General features: G+C 35.8%; 1 protein-coding gene across 11 annotated transcripts in view; it reads right to left on the reverse strand.

Moving 5' to 3' along the window:
* Nucleotides 1–789: 789 nt before the first annotated feature.
* KIAA0825 (KIAA0825 ortholog) overlaps nt 790–16,184 on the reverse strand; it is a 223,119-nt gene continuing 207,724 nt past the window's right edge. For all 11 annotated transcript variants that reach the window (XM_085214119.1, XM_085214123.1, XM_085214122.1 and 8 more), the window contains one exon: nt 790–2,713. In XM_085214119.1, the coding sequence (XP_085070245.1) occupies nt 2,684–2,713 (30 nt within the window). In that variant the 3' untranslated portion in view covers nt 790–2,683. The remainder of the gene's footprint in view (nt 2,714–16,184) is intronic.

The raw sequence follows: 16,184 nt of genomic DNA on the forward strand, positions 1-16,184 counted from the left end.
GAATGAAAGTAGCCTTACATCAATTTTTTGAATCAGAATAACTTCTTTCTTCTCTATAAGAATATAGAACCATTATTTTATTAAAAAAGCTAAGGAATGCAGCAATCTGTTACACAAGTACTCCTACTTTTACACAGCTCACAATGTAAAAATAATCAGCTCTTCCAAATGTCTTTCATTTTTCTTCAATTAAGGGTTTAAGTTTAAAGTAACCAGTCTTGATAAATTAATGATATGTTTAGCAATCTTGGTTGTTCAATTCTTATGTTACTGTAATTTCTTTAAAGAAGTACAAATGTTACAAAAGTATCACCAGCATAAGTGATGTTGCCAAGGTGATATTTCTTTCATGCCCTGAAGGTCAGTTAATAGGATCAGTACATTACAAACAAACCAAACCCTGTTATTTGTCAGTGAGGAAACAAGTTCAAATGTACACTGCCTTGAATTCAGAGACTCTAAAAGTCATAGATACATGTACATATAAATACAGATAAGGAAAATGTCCAAATAAAATATTGTGCAATGATTCAGCTTTTATTCAAGCCAGTTATTCTAGCTTGCTAGTTCTGCACTGGTAGAGTATAAATACATTACTGCTAAGAAAGAAAGTATAGTAATTGTACTACCCACTGGGTTTCTGCTGAATTAGCTTGGCTGGGAGAAAAGGGAGGAAGGGACATAATGATTTTTTTTTTTTTAACATGACTGTTTATTCTAGAACCAGGTGTGTTGTGAATTTGAAGCATCATAATCATCTTGGAATAACTCCCCATGTGGACATTCCGGTTTCAGTGTGAGAGTTTTTATTAAGGGTTAGTTTATTTCACTTACAAAGTTATCTTATTCAGAATAAGTGTTTCCCAGAAGCAGAGCTGTTTCAGAAAAAGTATTCCAGTAGGTTCCACCACATAGACAGAAATTTATTTATATGCCTATATAAAAAGTTAATTATGTTTAATAGATTTTGATACAAAAAGAAAAAAATAGTCTAACTTCAACTTCCACATACTTACGCAGTATTAATATAGCTTGGAACATGTATACCTGGTGTCAGAATACTACACATGCATCACCAGGCAAGCTTTAAGCTTTAAAACCACAGTTAATTTTAAAGGTGAAATACAAAGCAAAAAAAATTGTTTTTAAACTTCATTACTTCTTTATGTGCTGAAATGACTATATCACTGCTAGATAAAAAGTCTATTTTATTCTTTAGCATTTTTGAAGTACCAGCGCCACGGATTACTTTTGTTGATGCAGTGCTATAGCAAGATCTTTGGAGATTTATGAGATGCAATAGTCTCCATTTTCATTTTAAATGGTCCAATATTTTATATACATTATTGGAAAAAGAGGAGGAAAAACTGCATTTCAGATTAGACCACATGGCAGCATTAACATTAGGATTACCCATGATCCTGCTGAGATCTCAGGGAGAAAAATGTGTCTCCCTTCCTACTGAAGTGCTCTGACCTATGTCTATTGCAGTATCTGTGAGAAGATGCACTGGGAATAGGAAAAGGTCAGATTACAGCCTTTCCAAGATCTTGCCAGAATCTGTCAGCAGGCAGAGGAAATTATTATCTTGGAATTCCAGTGTAAGAAAAAAGATAGAAAAATGACATTATTTTTATAAAACTAAGGAAATGTTGACTGCCATTTCAGTATAAAAATTATTGTCACAACATCCATTTGTCGTATCCATAGCCACTTTTAATCCATAAACAAGATCTTAACTGAAAACAGAAAAAAATATATTTGGGAAACCTGAATATCCAACAGGGCTTACTTTGAAAATAAAATTTTACTATATTTATCCAAAATAAATATTGAATTCTGCATTATTTACTCAGTTTGCTGTTAAGATAGTTCATTACTCTCTGCCTGAGAATAATTTTTTAAATAAAAAAAAAAATCTGAAAGCTTTAACCGCTGCCAGTAGGTTTCACTATGAGCTACTTTTGAAGCCACAGCCAACTGGGCACTTGGGACTTTGTGAAGGCAATCAATCTGATGCATTTTTGCTTAGGAATAATGACCAGGTGTATCTACACAGGGCATCTCATCAAAGACTGCAGAACTGTGGCCTGTGCCCATCCTTTCTCACACTTCACACGGTTTACTGCCAGCAATAAGCAAAGCACAAGCACCAGGAGAGAGAAGAGGTCCTTGAACTCTGCCCCAGCACTGGCCCAGGGCAGGCTGACTTGATTCCAGATGGTAGATGCCAACATACCACTAGCATTTGCTTAGAACATATCCAAAGTTGCATTATATTTAGATGCCACTGTGAGTTTTATAACTTTAAAGCAGTTTTTGGTTTGTCATTCAAGTTTGTGCCTCCGCAGTATCAAGATACACCCTCCTTGTTTTGTGACATTGACATTTTCATATATTGTTGCTTGCCTTGTGCATGTGTTAACAATTGCCACTTGGATGGGGTGACTAGACAATAACAGGGGAATATACTTTAGTTTAAAACTCCTACTCAATATATATATTCCTGAGATTTCTTCTCCTGTCAGTTAAAACTAAGCCATTAAGTCAATCGTATCGAATTTTGAAAAAGGTGCTACCCGAAACCTGTCAAGTTAATTATTCTTCTTTATCCTCTGAGGTAGGAGTACTCTGTGTCAGATAAACATTTTTTAAGTGTTCCACCATAACTTTCTCCTCATCTTCAAGATCTGCTCCTTCTTTCATTTCCCATCTGAAAGAAAAAGACTTTATATTAATGTTTTAAACCAGTCTTTAGAACAGGAAACCCATACTAAACTTGTTACCATCAATCCATTCCCCATCTTTCTCACTCCACAAACAAACCGTGAGGTGCATCAGTTGACGTTGCTGAATCATACAAAACAATTAATTGCTGTTATGGCTCTCTGCTTCATTCTCTGGTTTATTATATAACATCTGTCTGTATGGTTTCCCTGCCCAGGAACTTGTGCAGGCGTCCCAGATGAATGCAACCACCAAAGTAGGTGGATGTTTTCCTCTTTTCCTTTTGCCATTGCACTGAGGACCCTATTTGAACCTGGGCAAAAGTAGTCAAACCATAATTTGAATTTCTGACTTCTCAGAGTCATTCTGAAAGACGCTTTCATCAGCGGTCAATTAACAGTCGAATAGACTCATTTTAATTAATGTGATTTGTTGTGTATTTTTAAGTAGAGGAGTTGTTTGCTTAGAAGAAATACAACTGAAAAAACTAAATGGAATATATTCAAAACAGTTATTGCTGGAGGAATAATGCACAGAAATCTAGCAGTCTTTGCTAATGGAAGCTTAACAATAAATCAGCAGATTCCTTTTAAAGCTAGTGACTTCATACTTGTCAGCACATTTCATTGAATCTTAAACGATAGTGTTGGTAAAAATCTTCAATGTCATCCAGTTTGGACATTCTTTAGTGTTCATTTTATCAAAAATTATTACTAATACATTGCATTATCATTTTATCAAAAAGTAGTCTATTTTTAAAGTATTTAAGCAGGTCCAATGAGGATAAGAATGTCTTCTATGCATTTGCTTAACGGTATCCATGAATTAAAGATCTATGAAATGAGCTTGACAAACACCTGGTTTCTCATGGAATTTTGAAACTGCTCCACTTTTACACTTTTTAAAGTCTGGGGAGAATAATGGATTTTAAGGCACTACTGGGAAGTAGGCAATAGGACCACAACGTATCTTTGCTGTTGTAAGTGGGATAGAAAATCAGGTGTCTGTGTTCAAACGGAGAAACAGTCAATATTTACTTTTCGAAAATTTGTCCTAAATGGAATCTGTGTTTATTTATGTAACTAAAATGCGTGACAATTGTTTTGGCAATGGCAATTGGTACCAGTCCAGTAGCCAGTTCCAGGGATGTGAACATGAATGAAATTACCATCATGCATTACTTCCAAAATACAAGCCTTATCAATCAAACAGCCAAGTCCTCTGTTCTTTCAAATTATGAGTCACATAGCTTTTAGAAAAAAATTCCAAATTCAGAGCTGGCCTATATACGTACATATTTGTCTAGCTGCATCTTGGATGACATCAAATTGACATTCCAAAAGGGTACTGAAACTATGTGAACCACTCTGTTGTATCGCCATCTGCATTTTTCATACAGCTCATACAACCACAGTTACTCCGAGCATGCAGATACATATTAAACCAAACTTCCAGTGTCTTCTTCATATTCAAAAGTAAGCAAGTATTTAGAATAAAATACCATCTCTTTTGTAAACTTTAAGGTAGAAGTTTTCATGTCAATACTTGTAGTGCACTCACAGAATTAAACACTGGAAATATTTTTTGCAGATATGCCAAAACACCAAATAATGCAGGTGAAATGTATGCACCTGAAGAGGACTACCTAACACTTTTCTCTGTATGCTGTTCCTCTCTACACTGCATTCAGCTAATCATGGGGAAGAAAAAAAAAAAAACAGTAGAATATTTTTTTTCAGACAGATGCAGCAAAACACTTCAGCACAAATAAATACTGTGAATCACTGAAGCTTTCAGCTGATCTCCTAGACCTCAGATCATGAGGTCAAGAAGGATAACTAGCACTGGGAGAGCTTCTGTTTCGTCTCATAAATGAAGCAAGAGAGGAGGAAGCCTTGACTCGTGCATCTTTACGCTAACAAAGTATGAGGGGAGAAAAATCCAGTGATGGTTCAAGTGCTGCAGCTCAAGTTTCCTTTGCCAGGTATGCTATCCTTGCATCAATACATCCATTTATATAAAATGTTGCATTATATGTTTGTTTGTCCATTGTACTGAGTTATAAAAATATTTTTCAATCTGTCTTTTAAGCACCATGCAGGATATTTTAGCAGGGCTGTATTTAATTCATTGTGACACATTAGTGGCATTGATATTCTATTGTGATACTGCGACTATTTTGTAAATTGTACTTATAACCCCATGGAGGTACTTTTAAAAAAACATAGCAATGACTATATCATATATTAAGCTGCTTGTTACAGACCAAAGGATTGTTGCAGTTGACAGCAAAGCAGTAAGCGTGCATTCTAAATGTTTATATACATAGTCATATCCCTATATGGATTACCAGAAGTGATACTGATTGCATATGCTGCAGTTTGGTACTTTTTTAGATACTTCCTTGGGAAGTTTCCTTCTCACTGAGAAGTTTACTCACTGTCCATTATTTAGAGCAACTGTGTAAAGATTAGAGAGAAAAAATCTGCAAAAACAAAACAAAACAAAACAAAAAACAAAAAAAGCAAACCCACCCCAAAGTGAAATAAAAAAAAAAAAAAGAAAAGCAGGAGTAAATATTAGTAGAATTAAAATAAAAAGTAAGAATGTTATAGAATTCAGATGTATTTTAAATTCGAAAAATCTCCTGACTGGTTTTATTTCAGTGAGAAACCATGCCCTTTTTAAAACATATAGAAAAAAAATGTATGAAAAGTGAACAGTTTACAGAAAGGATCACCTTAATATAAATATTTTATAGTGGCACTTTATGTATTCATAACAGTGCTTAGGTAGTATTTTGACATCTATTGCTTTTTGTAATAATTACAAGTTTTGACAAGGACTTGCTAAACCTTATATCATGCATAACTTCATGGAAGGAAAAAAAAACAGAAAATGCAGCCACTGAAAATAAAATGGATGTTTGCCATACTGACACCATTGCTATTCCTAAGGGAAAGCAGGTCCTACTGTAGAGAATTTGGTAAGTGATGAAACATTAACTGTACAGCTGTACATCAGTGAGCTGAAAATATGCACTTCCTAATGAATAATAATAGCAATGTTTAATAATTGCTCTGTAGAAAAAAATAGCAGTACATTTGATGACAGTGACATAATTCACATCCAATCTAAATCAGACACAGACAATACCATTCAGGTATGCTATTATGGGTAAATATTAAGATTTTAAAACACCCTGAGCTCTTAAGTTTATATATTTTCATTTTGGTGAATTGCCACTGGAGAGCTTTACAGACCATTTTCAAGAGGAATTCTGATAAAAACCATAAGCAAAAGGAAAAAAAGATCTTTTTTGCCGAGAAGAATAAAATCAGTCAATGGTGGGAAAAGAACAAAGAAGAGGTGCTTAAGCTTATCTCACATTCATGTTTGTGTTTATGTTTTAATGGTTCATTTAATGTTCATGAAAATATTTTCCACATATTCATTTTCCTCAGTAAGCTGTTTTGCTGTAATTTTCAAACTCCTCTGAATGAATTTATTTATAAATAATACTATAATCTGAATGAGGGAGAAGAAGGCCATAATTTGTGCATAAACGACTAATCAATACAATTTTGTGAAACGGAAACAAAATTCATCCCATTGTTTCATAGGTGCAGATTTCCTGCAGGGGACATATTGCTCGCGTCCTGCCAGCTGTGGCACAGTTCCTGCAGCTGTGCAGCCCTCCCAGCTCAGCTGGCCCTGTTGTCCCACTCTACTTACAGAACATTTTTCATGTGCAGGCATTTCCCCCAACCTTTTAAACTTGAGCAGAAGTGAAATGATTACTTGTACTTTCTCCAAAAGAGGTCTCCATGTTTCCCTGTATTTGGTCTTTGCATAATATAATTGTATTATTGACTGCTTGCTGAAGGTGGGATGACCATTTTTTTTGCTGGCCATTCCAAGGAAAGAGGTTAGTGACAAAGTAGGCATGAAGCAGAGATATGAGTTTCGGTATTTCGTTTTTGCCATTTGCAGCCCTGACACTAATTGTAACCCACCATCTCACATCCTGTTCTCAGATCTGTGTGGGTGCTTTATGGATTTTGGTGAGATTTCCAACACCTTAATTGAAACAGCCACTATCTATCGCTGTGTGCTGGATTACAACCTTATATACATCTGAGATGAAAGAAGTGTTAAGTCTGGTGGTTTTGGATAGTTCTTGAGATTTCTGATGATGAATTCAAATTAAAATGTATTTAAATCTAAATTCAAATTTAAGCTTACATGCAAATGTTTGTTTCAATTGAAAACAAAAACAAAACAAAACAAACCTTTACCTTTAAGTAAGTATTTTATTGACACCAGTCAATAACACCAGACTGGTGTTCCCTACACTAAGCTGCAAGAGGTAAAGAAATAACACACTTAAAGAAAATATCATATCTTGCCATTAGCTCATAGAGCACTTTAATGAATTATATTTTTGCTTCCTGGAGTCTGTGAAAGACTGTCATGCAGTGAGGTCCTGAAGACAGTGAAGGATCATTTTATCCATGTCTGTCATCTTGTATTTCACTGTAAGATGAGAAAGCTCAGCAGCCGGTATCTTGTTTGCCACTTTTGAGTATTAGAAGAATATACACCTTTGTAGCTTTCATTTCCTATTTCAGTTGAAAATACACATTTTATAGCATGAGAAATAATAGGCTATAAAGTGCTTTTCATCTCTATGTCTCTATGAGGAAGACATTTAAATCCAATATTTGTGTACAATCTCAAGTCCCCAAAAATCTTTTCAGCTTCTGAGTTGAGCAATGTTTTATTTTTCTAATGGTAGTTCAATCAAATTGTGTTTGGTTAAAATTTGTTTTTGTTTTCTTTTTTAAGTCTGAAACTAATTTTTTAGCTCCTTAAATTTTTACAGTTCAAAGGGTGTCTACTTTGCTTCAGTTATTTTTGCAGTAATTGAACCCTCATAAACATATGCTCCTCTGAAGGACATAAAAATCAGAGGTGGGAGGAGAGCCTTCAGAAATATAGCTTCTGTACCACGAACATGAATTAGAGCAACAATGCTTATGCATGTTGAGATTTTGGTAGTGATATTCACAATGGAATTACACCTGTTGAGACGAGGTCCCTGTGTCTACCTAACACAAACTAAGTCACACATTTTGTTAATACAAAATACGAAATGTTCACTTGTAGAGAAAACTTATATTGTTTTCATGAAAATGTATGTGAAAAATGTGTCCTTCACCATATTCAGAAACAAATCAGAACTGAAAAATTCAGTACAATTTTGCTAAATTCTTCTGTCTTACAGTACACAAACAGCAAAAAAAAAGGTCCTCCCAGATTTTTTTTCAATCAATAAAATCGGGAAGGATACAAAGGAAACACTGAGAATTATTATTATATATATTTGTAATTATTGTATGCTACAAGACTGGGCACCAGTCTTGTAAAAAAAAAAAAAGAAAAAAAAAAAAAAGAAGAAGAAAAGGAAGAGAGCTGTGAAGGATCAACAACGTTATGCTCCTTCTTCCAAAGACCAACACAAAAGAAGAAAAAGCAGTAGGATGTACTGAAGAAATCAGTACACAGAAAACATTTTAGAAAGTATGTCATGAGAAAAGAATAGAGCTCTGACTCACAGGTTAACCTCTCTCAGCTATGAAGTTAAGACATTAGAAGGATATCTGAGAAGTTCTCAGCTGAAACAGAAACTTCACAAGTGTTAGAATAGAATGATGAAAGACCCTTTTCCAGGGCAAGAACACAGATACGAATGTTGTCAAGGATAGCAGAAGGTGCACAGCAAAAATTTTATGAGAAGCTTTCCTACTGCAACTAGAAAGGAGAGGCAGTGTTTAGCCGGCCTCCCTGTTACTGCTGGTTGCTATCCCATAGCTTTGAAGGATGGCGTCTTAAGACAGACACCAAGTTATGAGTCACAGAGAGAGGGAACAGCATTGGAATAGCATGCAACTTTCTCTTAGGTCTTCTTTTAACTAAACCTTTTTATTTTACATTTGTAGCATGGTAGAAAGTATAGTATCTATAATACCTAAACAATAGTATTTATGATACCTATCGTACCTGAAATAAGAAAGGGATAAGGAAGAGAGACATCACACATCTTCCACACTAGTATTCCTCTTGGGCTAAGGCACCTGAATTCCCATTAGGCTTGTTTTGTCCTGGACCTTGGCCAGGTGGCTTTCCATCACTTCACTGTGAGTCATGGAATATGTGCCTTCTTAAACAAAGTCTCACTGTTGCGTTTTTGTGCATTTGGGAGTGAGTTAGATCCTATAATAGCACGAAGAAGAGAAGACGTACAGAAATATACATACATCAGCAGGATCCTAGAACTATAATGCTATTGTGAGATGAAGTGAATGCTAGAACATTCCTCATCTTAGCAGGTTAGGAAATTTGCTTGCCACTCTCTCTTTTTTTTTCAATAATAAATTATTCGCGTTCAACTTTTGGCTGAAAGATTTTGAAGAACAGGGCAGATTTTAGGTGACCTATTCATGATAAGTATTTTATATAATTAGAGTTTAAATCCAAAATGAACACTTTTGATTTCAGGGTTTTATAGGTAAATAATGTTGGTTTTATTCAAAATTATATCTCAGTTTGGAATGTTTCACAAATTTTTCGGCATATATTCCCTACATTTTCAGCTTTTCCAGAAACTAAGTGTGTGTAAAATGTTTCTGCTCAAGACAAAATTTTGATTTTTTGTTGTTGCTTTTTAATAAATTTAAAGCGATAAACAAACAAAATCCCTATTGACAACCATTTATATAGCTTCAGTTTGTTAGATTTGTGCCTTACTCAGATTTTGTCTTTTATTCCAACTGCTTAGAGTTTTAAGCAAAGTTTATTCACAAAGGATAAATTCCTGTAACGTTATTCATAGAAATAATGATGCTAAGATCCCATATGCTTATTGCCTATAGGTTGTATCTTGTCCCCATTCCTTTATTTCTTCTTTAGACTATCCCAAGGATCTCTAGTGCACATGTGAAGCAGTATACATGAGTCTCTCAAGTAAGTAAGAACATTTGTACCTTGATACTGCAATTTCACACAATATCTCAAATACATGTGCACATACATACATACACTCATGTGAGTATGATGCATGATTACAGAAGACAAATGATGCTGTGATACAAGATGGAAGATTTTATGGAAATAACGGGATCAACAACACTATGCATAAGCTATAAGTGCCTGGAAATGACTCTTTAAATGATTTTGCATTTTCTATAATTATACATAACTTGTTAATCACTTTTTGAAGAACTGAAGAGACACACATTCACAAAACAGAAGTATCTTATTATCAAAGTGTTGGCAACATTTCCATTAAGTAAATATAATTTTTACCTGCATATGATTACATGGTAAAACTTGATAGCCAAAAACGTATCTACTAAAAATGTCTAGCTCTTCGAATCATGCACTACTTGTTCCCTCTCCTCAACTCTCCTCTTTTATTTCAATTTACAAAGGCTTTCTGTAATGAATGTTGAAAACCCAGTGTAAATAAAGCATTAAGTTTTCAAATGTGGTTACTATGCCATAAGTGCATTCTGTAAATGCAAACACAAGTTACGTCTGCTGAAAAATTGCATTTGATCATCTGACAGCTTTTGGTGGTCTCAAGTTTGACTGCATTTAGACTGAAAAAATGTTTTTCTATCTTTACACAGAATTTCCTGCAACACTGTGTCCATTGCCTTTTGTCTTCCTACTGTTGAGAAGAGGCTGCCATGAGCTCCCCTCATTGAGGAGGTGTACCTGCTCACACATCTGAGCCTCCTCCATGCTGAGCAGTCCCAGCTCTCTCAGTCTCTCCTGCTTTCATCATATTTCTTCATACCATGTGGAACTACCCCAGATGGCACACAAACACCATATCTCCTTCACACCTGTAGAAATCCTAGCAGGCAGCCCTACCAAAGGAAACATTAGACCCGTCATTAGCGCCGCCCCATATGGTATAGTTGTCCCTCCTCATGCATGCTGCAGCTGCATTGCACTCTGACTATGATGTGCGCATGTAACTAAAGATGGTATTGTAGAATATTTCTGCATGGCATGACAGAGTGTTGTAGATAAATGCCAGAGACAGTGCTGAATGAGCTCCTCACAGTTCTGGAAACAGCACAGCTATGTTTGCATGATACTGGCCTAAGCTCAGAAAGCCATACCTGCAGTCAGGAGAGCAGACTAACTTGCTTGGATGGCCTTAATTTTGGCATTTTTACACATTCTAAATCTTCAGCTAGCAATTTGAATTATCTTTGGAAGTAGTACATTTATATGCTATCTTAAAATTATAGAGCACCTTATGGAAAATGCTGACAAAAATCCAATAAAGAATATCACAAGATGGTGTATATATATATATATATATATATATATATATATATATATAAAGCATTTTACAGAAAATATAATCCCAGTACCACATACAAGTAAAATCACTATCTTTCACTGTTATTAAAAACCACCTATCTGCTCCAATATAATCCAGTGACCACCAGAAGGCACCTATTTTAATGCTGGTGGGTAATTTTCTGGAAAGACAACATGCTTTTAAGTAGTTCTGTCCACCAGTTTAAGCTGAACTGCTTGGAACAGGTAGTCCTTGAGGAGTGTATCTCAGGGTTGGTATCATGGCAGTCGGGGTTCCGTGTGTCCTGGCCTGCCCAGTTAGCTATGGGACAATTCCCTCCATCACACAGCACTATTCTGCTGTTTTAGCACAGATGCTGATCAAATACTCCTACAAATGCCCTTGTACTCCCAAGGGTTTGGATGAGCCCACATGAATGATATCACTTAATGGGAATCACCTGATCCCTAAGGAAAGAAAGCCAGTTTCCTTTACAATTATTTCATCCCTACAAACTTGTCCTCATACATAAAAGTCAAACTGGTTTCAACTTTTGTAATAGCTTTTTGCAATAGCTGAAAAAACGATATAAATTTGCCTAAGCCAGGTATCTGTGCTATACGTCACTACTTCATTTCAATGTCTGAAACTTGCAGGGTAAATGTGGTCCGTCCAATAAAGAGCAGTATGTGACCACTGCCTTATTTCTTATCCTATAGGAAACAGATGTCTAATATATAAAATCCAAAATAATTTATTTCAGGTCTGATATAATTTTTAAAAGGCAACAGTATGGAAGCTGTGCACAAAATGACATGACCACTGGTGGCAAAAACTGAGTCAGGATGAATTCTTTAATTGTAGAGATTGAGATGATATGCCAAAAATAAAACAACATAGGGGATGAAGGGCCATAATAAATTGGCTAGTTTCCATTGTTAGATACAGAAAAACTGAATTCAGCAAGCACTAGGCCTAACAGCTGTATCTTATTTATTTTCAAAACTTTGTGACAGGTTGTGCAGCCCTGTCTCACTCCATGAGAACTGCTGGGGATATAATAGAAAAGCAGCAAACAATGCGTGCAGGAATACAATTTCAAAGAAGAAAAAACATAATCTACATTTAAAAATCTACAAATCAATTTCAGACTAGCAAACAGGTGAATGAACAAATACCGAGAAGGAGATAAACATAGATAAACATAGTTTCTGTCCACAGTATGCTTCATTGTCAGCAGGTTAACACCTCTTTCTAGAAAGGTTTATACAAAATATGTAAATTAATAAAGACCTCTTTTATGTTTGGAACTGAAAATCTTATTGTTTTCCTCACTTTGCTCCAAGCATCATCTCCATGTGAGATAACATTATCTGTACCAGTGTAACTAATTTTTACATTTAGAAATGGGGAAACTGTATCTGGAAAACACTGTCACATCACAAATGCTAAGAGAAAGGTGAGTGAAAAGAGGACTGAAAATTCTGGAAGTCATTCAGGCAGACCAGCACCTGGCAACGCAGGTAAGGGAGCGAACTAGAAGAAACTTCCCTATATCTTTTCTGAAGAAAAAAAAAAAAAAAAAAAAAAAAACTGGTAAGGAACTTGTTGTCTCTTTGTTCTCTGCTTAGCTCAGGTGGCACTTAAACTGTTGTTAACTAGAAATAGATGAATAAATAAAGGGAAGTTTCATGTGGTTTTGCACCATTACAAAGAACAGCGACTGTACAGAGCAGCATGCCAAACTCACCTGCATAAAACCAGTCTTGAGGAAAGTGTTGTAAATAGTTTTTCCCTTAATTCCATACATGCACTTATTTTAGCAGCTGAAAAGACAGATGATTTAACAGAAATGCTACATGCTGAAATGCCTTAATATACTTCACATTTCTGGTAGCTTTTTTCCACTCCTCCTTCTTTGGAAAGTCAAATGCTATTGTACAAATATTGTTTTAAAGACTATGAGGCTCTAGTTTTCAAATTCATCCAGTAGAATAATTTAAACTATAATAATAGTTTTATTAATGCAAGAGGTGATTGAGGGCTTTGCTGTACTTAAATGCTAAAGAAAGTGACCTATTAAATTATTTTCCAGTACTCTTGTTAGTGTACCAAAAACACTGTGATACAAAGAGAAAAAAGAAACCAATACACAAGTATAGTACAATAAATTTAAACTGATTTGAACATAATCTATCTCCAGCAAACATTTAATTAGTTTCCTATCAGGCTAGTGAAAAGAACATTTGGCAAGTGATTCACTAAACTTTCTGTTGACATTATTTTCTAAGCTACTTTAGCTAAGGGAAGTATTATTTATCAGATAAAGCAAAAGGCAGTTTTACAGATGGCTGTCTAATGTACAGATGATGTCAGGAATGACAGATACTGACATGCAAGAAAGCAATAATACCATGTAGATTTTTGGTTAAGGCATGTAGATGTAATTGAATTGCACATGATCATTCTTACTACCATCAATATTTCAAGAACTGCTCTGAAAGTAATGGCTTATATTTTACGATTTTGGCCCACGACATCAGAAGCGGTTGTTGGTAGTATGGCAGTAGGGCTTGGACCTTCCCACCAATACCCCATTACATTTTGTTGCTGTGTGACAGATGGCAGCAGAGGAGTAGTCTGACAGAATGCTGTCTGACAAGGAGGTGTCAATGTAGCAAAGGTGTGTCACTGAATTCCTTCATGCGGGAAAAGATGGCACCCATTGACATTTGTTGACACTTGCTGAACATTTATGGAGACCAGACTGTGGATTTGAGCACAGAGAGGCACTGGGTGGTGAGTTTCAACAGCGTCAACAATGATAGTGGGTCACCTTTGCTCGTGCAGACTGTTACGAACGCAGCACGCAGGCTCTTATTCTTCACTGGTGAAAATATTTTTTATGTCTGTGTACCATCTTTTAAGAGGAAAAAGCATTTCAAAACTAGAAATCAAAAAATATCTCTCCTTCCTGTGGGAGTGTGCTGGCTTGGGTGCTGCCATGCACGGAAAAGCTAAACATCCTTACACTGCTTCCTGGTCCAAGTCATGGAGAACAAGATGCGCAAGGGCTGTCAGGTTGCAGTACCATGATTCAATGAGGATTTCATTAATTCCTTAGCATAAAAGAAAGAAACCACCACTATAGGACAGGCTGTACCTTTCCAATTCTAATCACATGCATAAGACATGCAAGGAAGGGTCTCCCATGCGCTGGTGCAATTCCCAGCTGCCAGGCTCCTGGCTTTGTGTGTATGCGGATGAACTCTGAAAGGTTTGGGTTTCGTCTTGATGCAGGATAGGAACTACTTCAAAAATCTCTGACTTAAATATCACTTCCATTCCTTCTTTATTTACCAAGTATACTGAAACACAGCCAATGAAATCTATATGTGATTCAAATATCATACTTCTATATACGTAGGTCTGGAAGACCTCCAAAAGACAAATGTAGGTGGAGCCTACAGCGTCTGGCAAAATGCCTATAAAGTAACACCATTTTCAGCATTTGAAGCAGGAATTCTAGCCTATTAACTTCTCTGCAGCTGCTTACATGTTTCAAAGAACATAACACTAAACATTTTGATCTATCCTGATTAGGATGGATTTGAGGTAGCAAAGAGTTAAAAAATATAATAATTCCTTACTATATTTGAGCTCCTGGGAATGCACTTTTTATTTCTAAAAATCAGAAATCAGCACAAAGTTCAGTGCTTTCAGAAAAAGAACAATTCCTGCACAAAGAGCTGCCAAAGAAATAAAGAAATGATGGATATTACAATAAATGAGACCAGGAAGCCAAAGTCAGTGCAGTGTTTCTCTCCTTTTTAAATTTCTAATTCTCTCTACATTTCTGCTTAAGTCAGACAGCATTCTCACTACATATTTGTGGTGCATCTTGTGAACTTTATTCTCGGATAAAATATTGAAAGAATATTGCTGAAAATGTATTGAAATGGTTTTAATTATTTAGTATTTTTAATAAGAATGATGGATTTAGAAATTACAAGGAGCCTTAGGATCATAGAACTAGTAACTGACGCAGCTGGCACTTGGAATTTTTATTTCATCCTAGCAGCAATTTCTGTGTTTCTGAAGTGTCTGAAGCATCCAGAGATATGGCAGAATCTATACTGTAAAGATAGAAGTGGGAACCAGGTAGAAGTATGCTGTATCTGTCTAGTTACAACATACTAAAGTCATGACAAAGACACTGTAAATCATGACTAAGTCACTTCATAGGCAGAGATGAAGTGCTTGTAGCCTACATAAAAATTGTTATGAGCATAGGAACCCTTGACAGGTCAAGCACAAAAGAATTGCAATGTTGGCTCGTTATTTTATGCTCATTCAAATTTCAGTCAAATAAACACCAACCTACTCTTTTACCTTAGTGACCACTCAACTTTTAACAACCCTGGGCAGCCTGATCTGGTGGGTGGCAGTCTTGCCCACTGCAGGAATTTGGACGTGGATGGGCTTTAATGTCCCTTCCAACTCACACCATTTTATGACTATGATTCTATGATTTTATTCTGCCTCTAACATGCAGTTGAACTGGAGCATCGATGTTTAAAACTCACCTGCAGTATTGCAAAAACAAACAAACAAAAAAAACCAGACAAATACTCTCTTGTCAAAAAGACTCTGACCTCTCCCTTATAAAAGCTGAATAAAAAAACAAGGGTGTTTGGGTCATATACTCTTCCCTGAATTTGCTTTTTACTGTAAAGCTGTACACCCTAAAATCCACACAATTTATTAAGAGAGCTAAGAATCGTGGAAGTCAAACTGTTGTGAAGGAGGAATTTGTACTTACTGTTGCCTAATGTTGCAGCATGGAAACCCACACACAGATCTACATAAAACTAAGAATGATATGCCCAATTTGCTGGATGTGGGTGAATGTTTCAAGTGGGTATCATTGCACATTTACCCTTCTTCTAACTCAAGACCAGAGATCTACAAGGAGACCAAATCAGGGAATGAGAGCTGTTGATGTGTGCCACATTACATTAATGTATTTTTCCCTACAGTACTCCTTCAGTAAGTAAACATAAAGGTCTGTTTC

This window comes from Meleagris gallopavo, chromosome Z, assembly GCF_905368555.1.
Source record: "Meleagris gallopavo chromosome Z, MGAL_WU_HG_1.1, whole genome shotgun sequence".
NCBI classification, from domain to species: domain Eukaryota; kingdom Metazoa; phylum Chordata; class Aves; order Galliformes; family Phasianidae; genus Meleagris; species Meleagris gallopavo.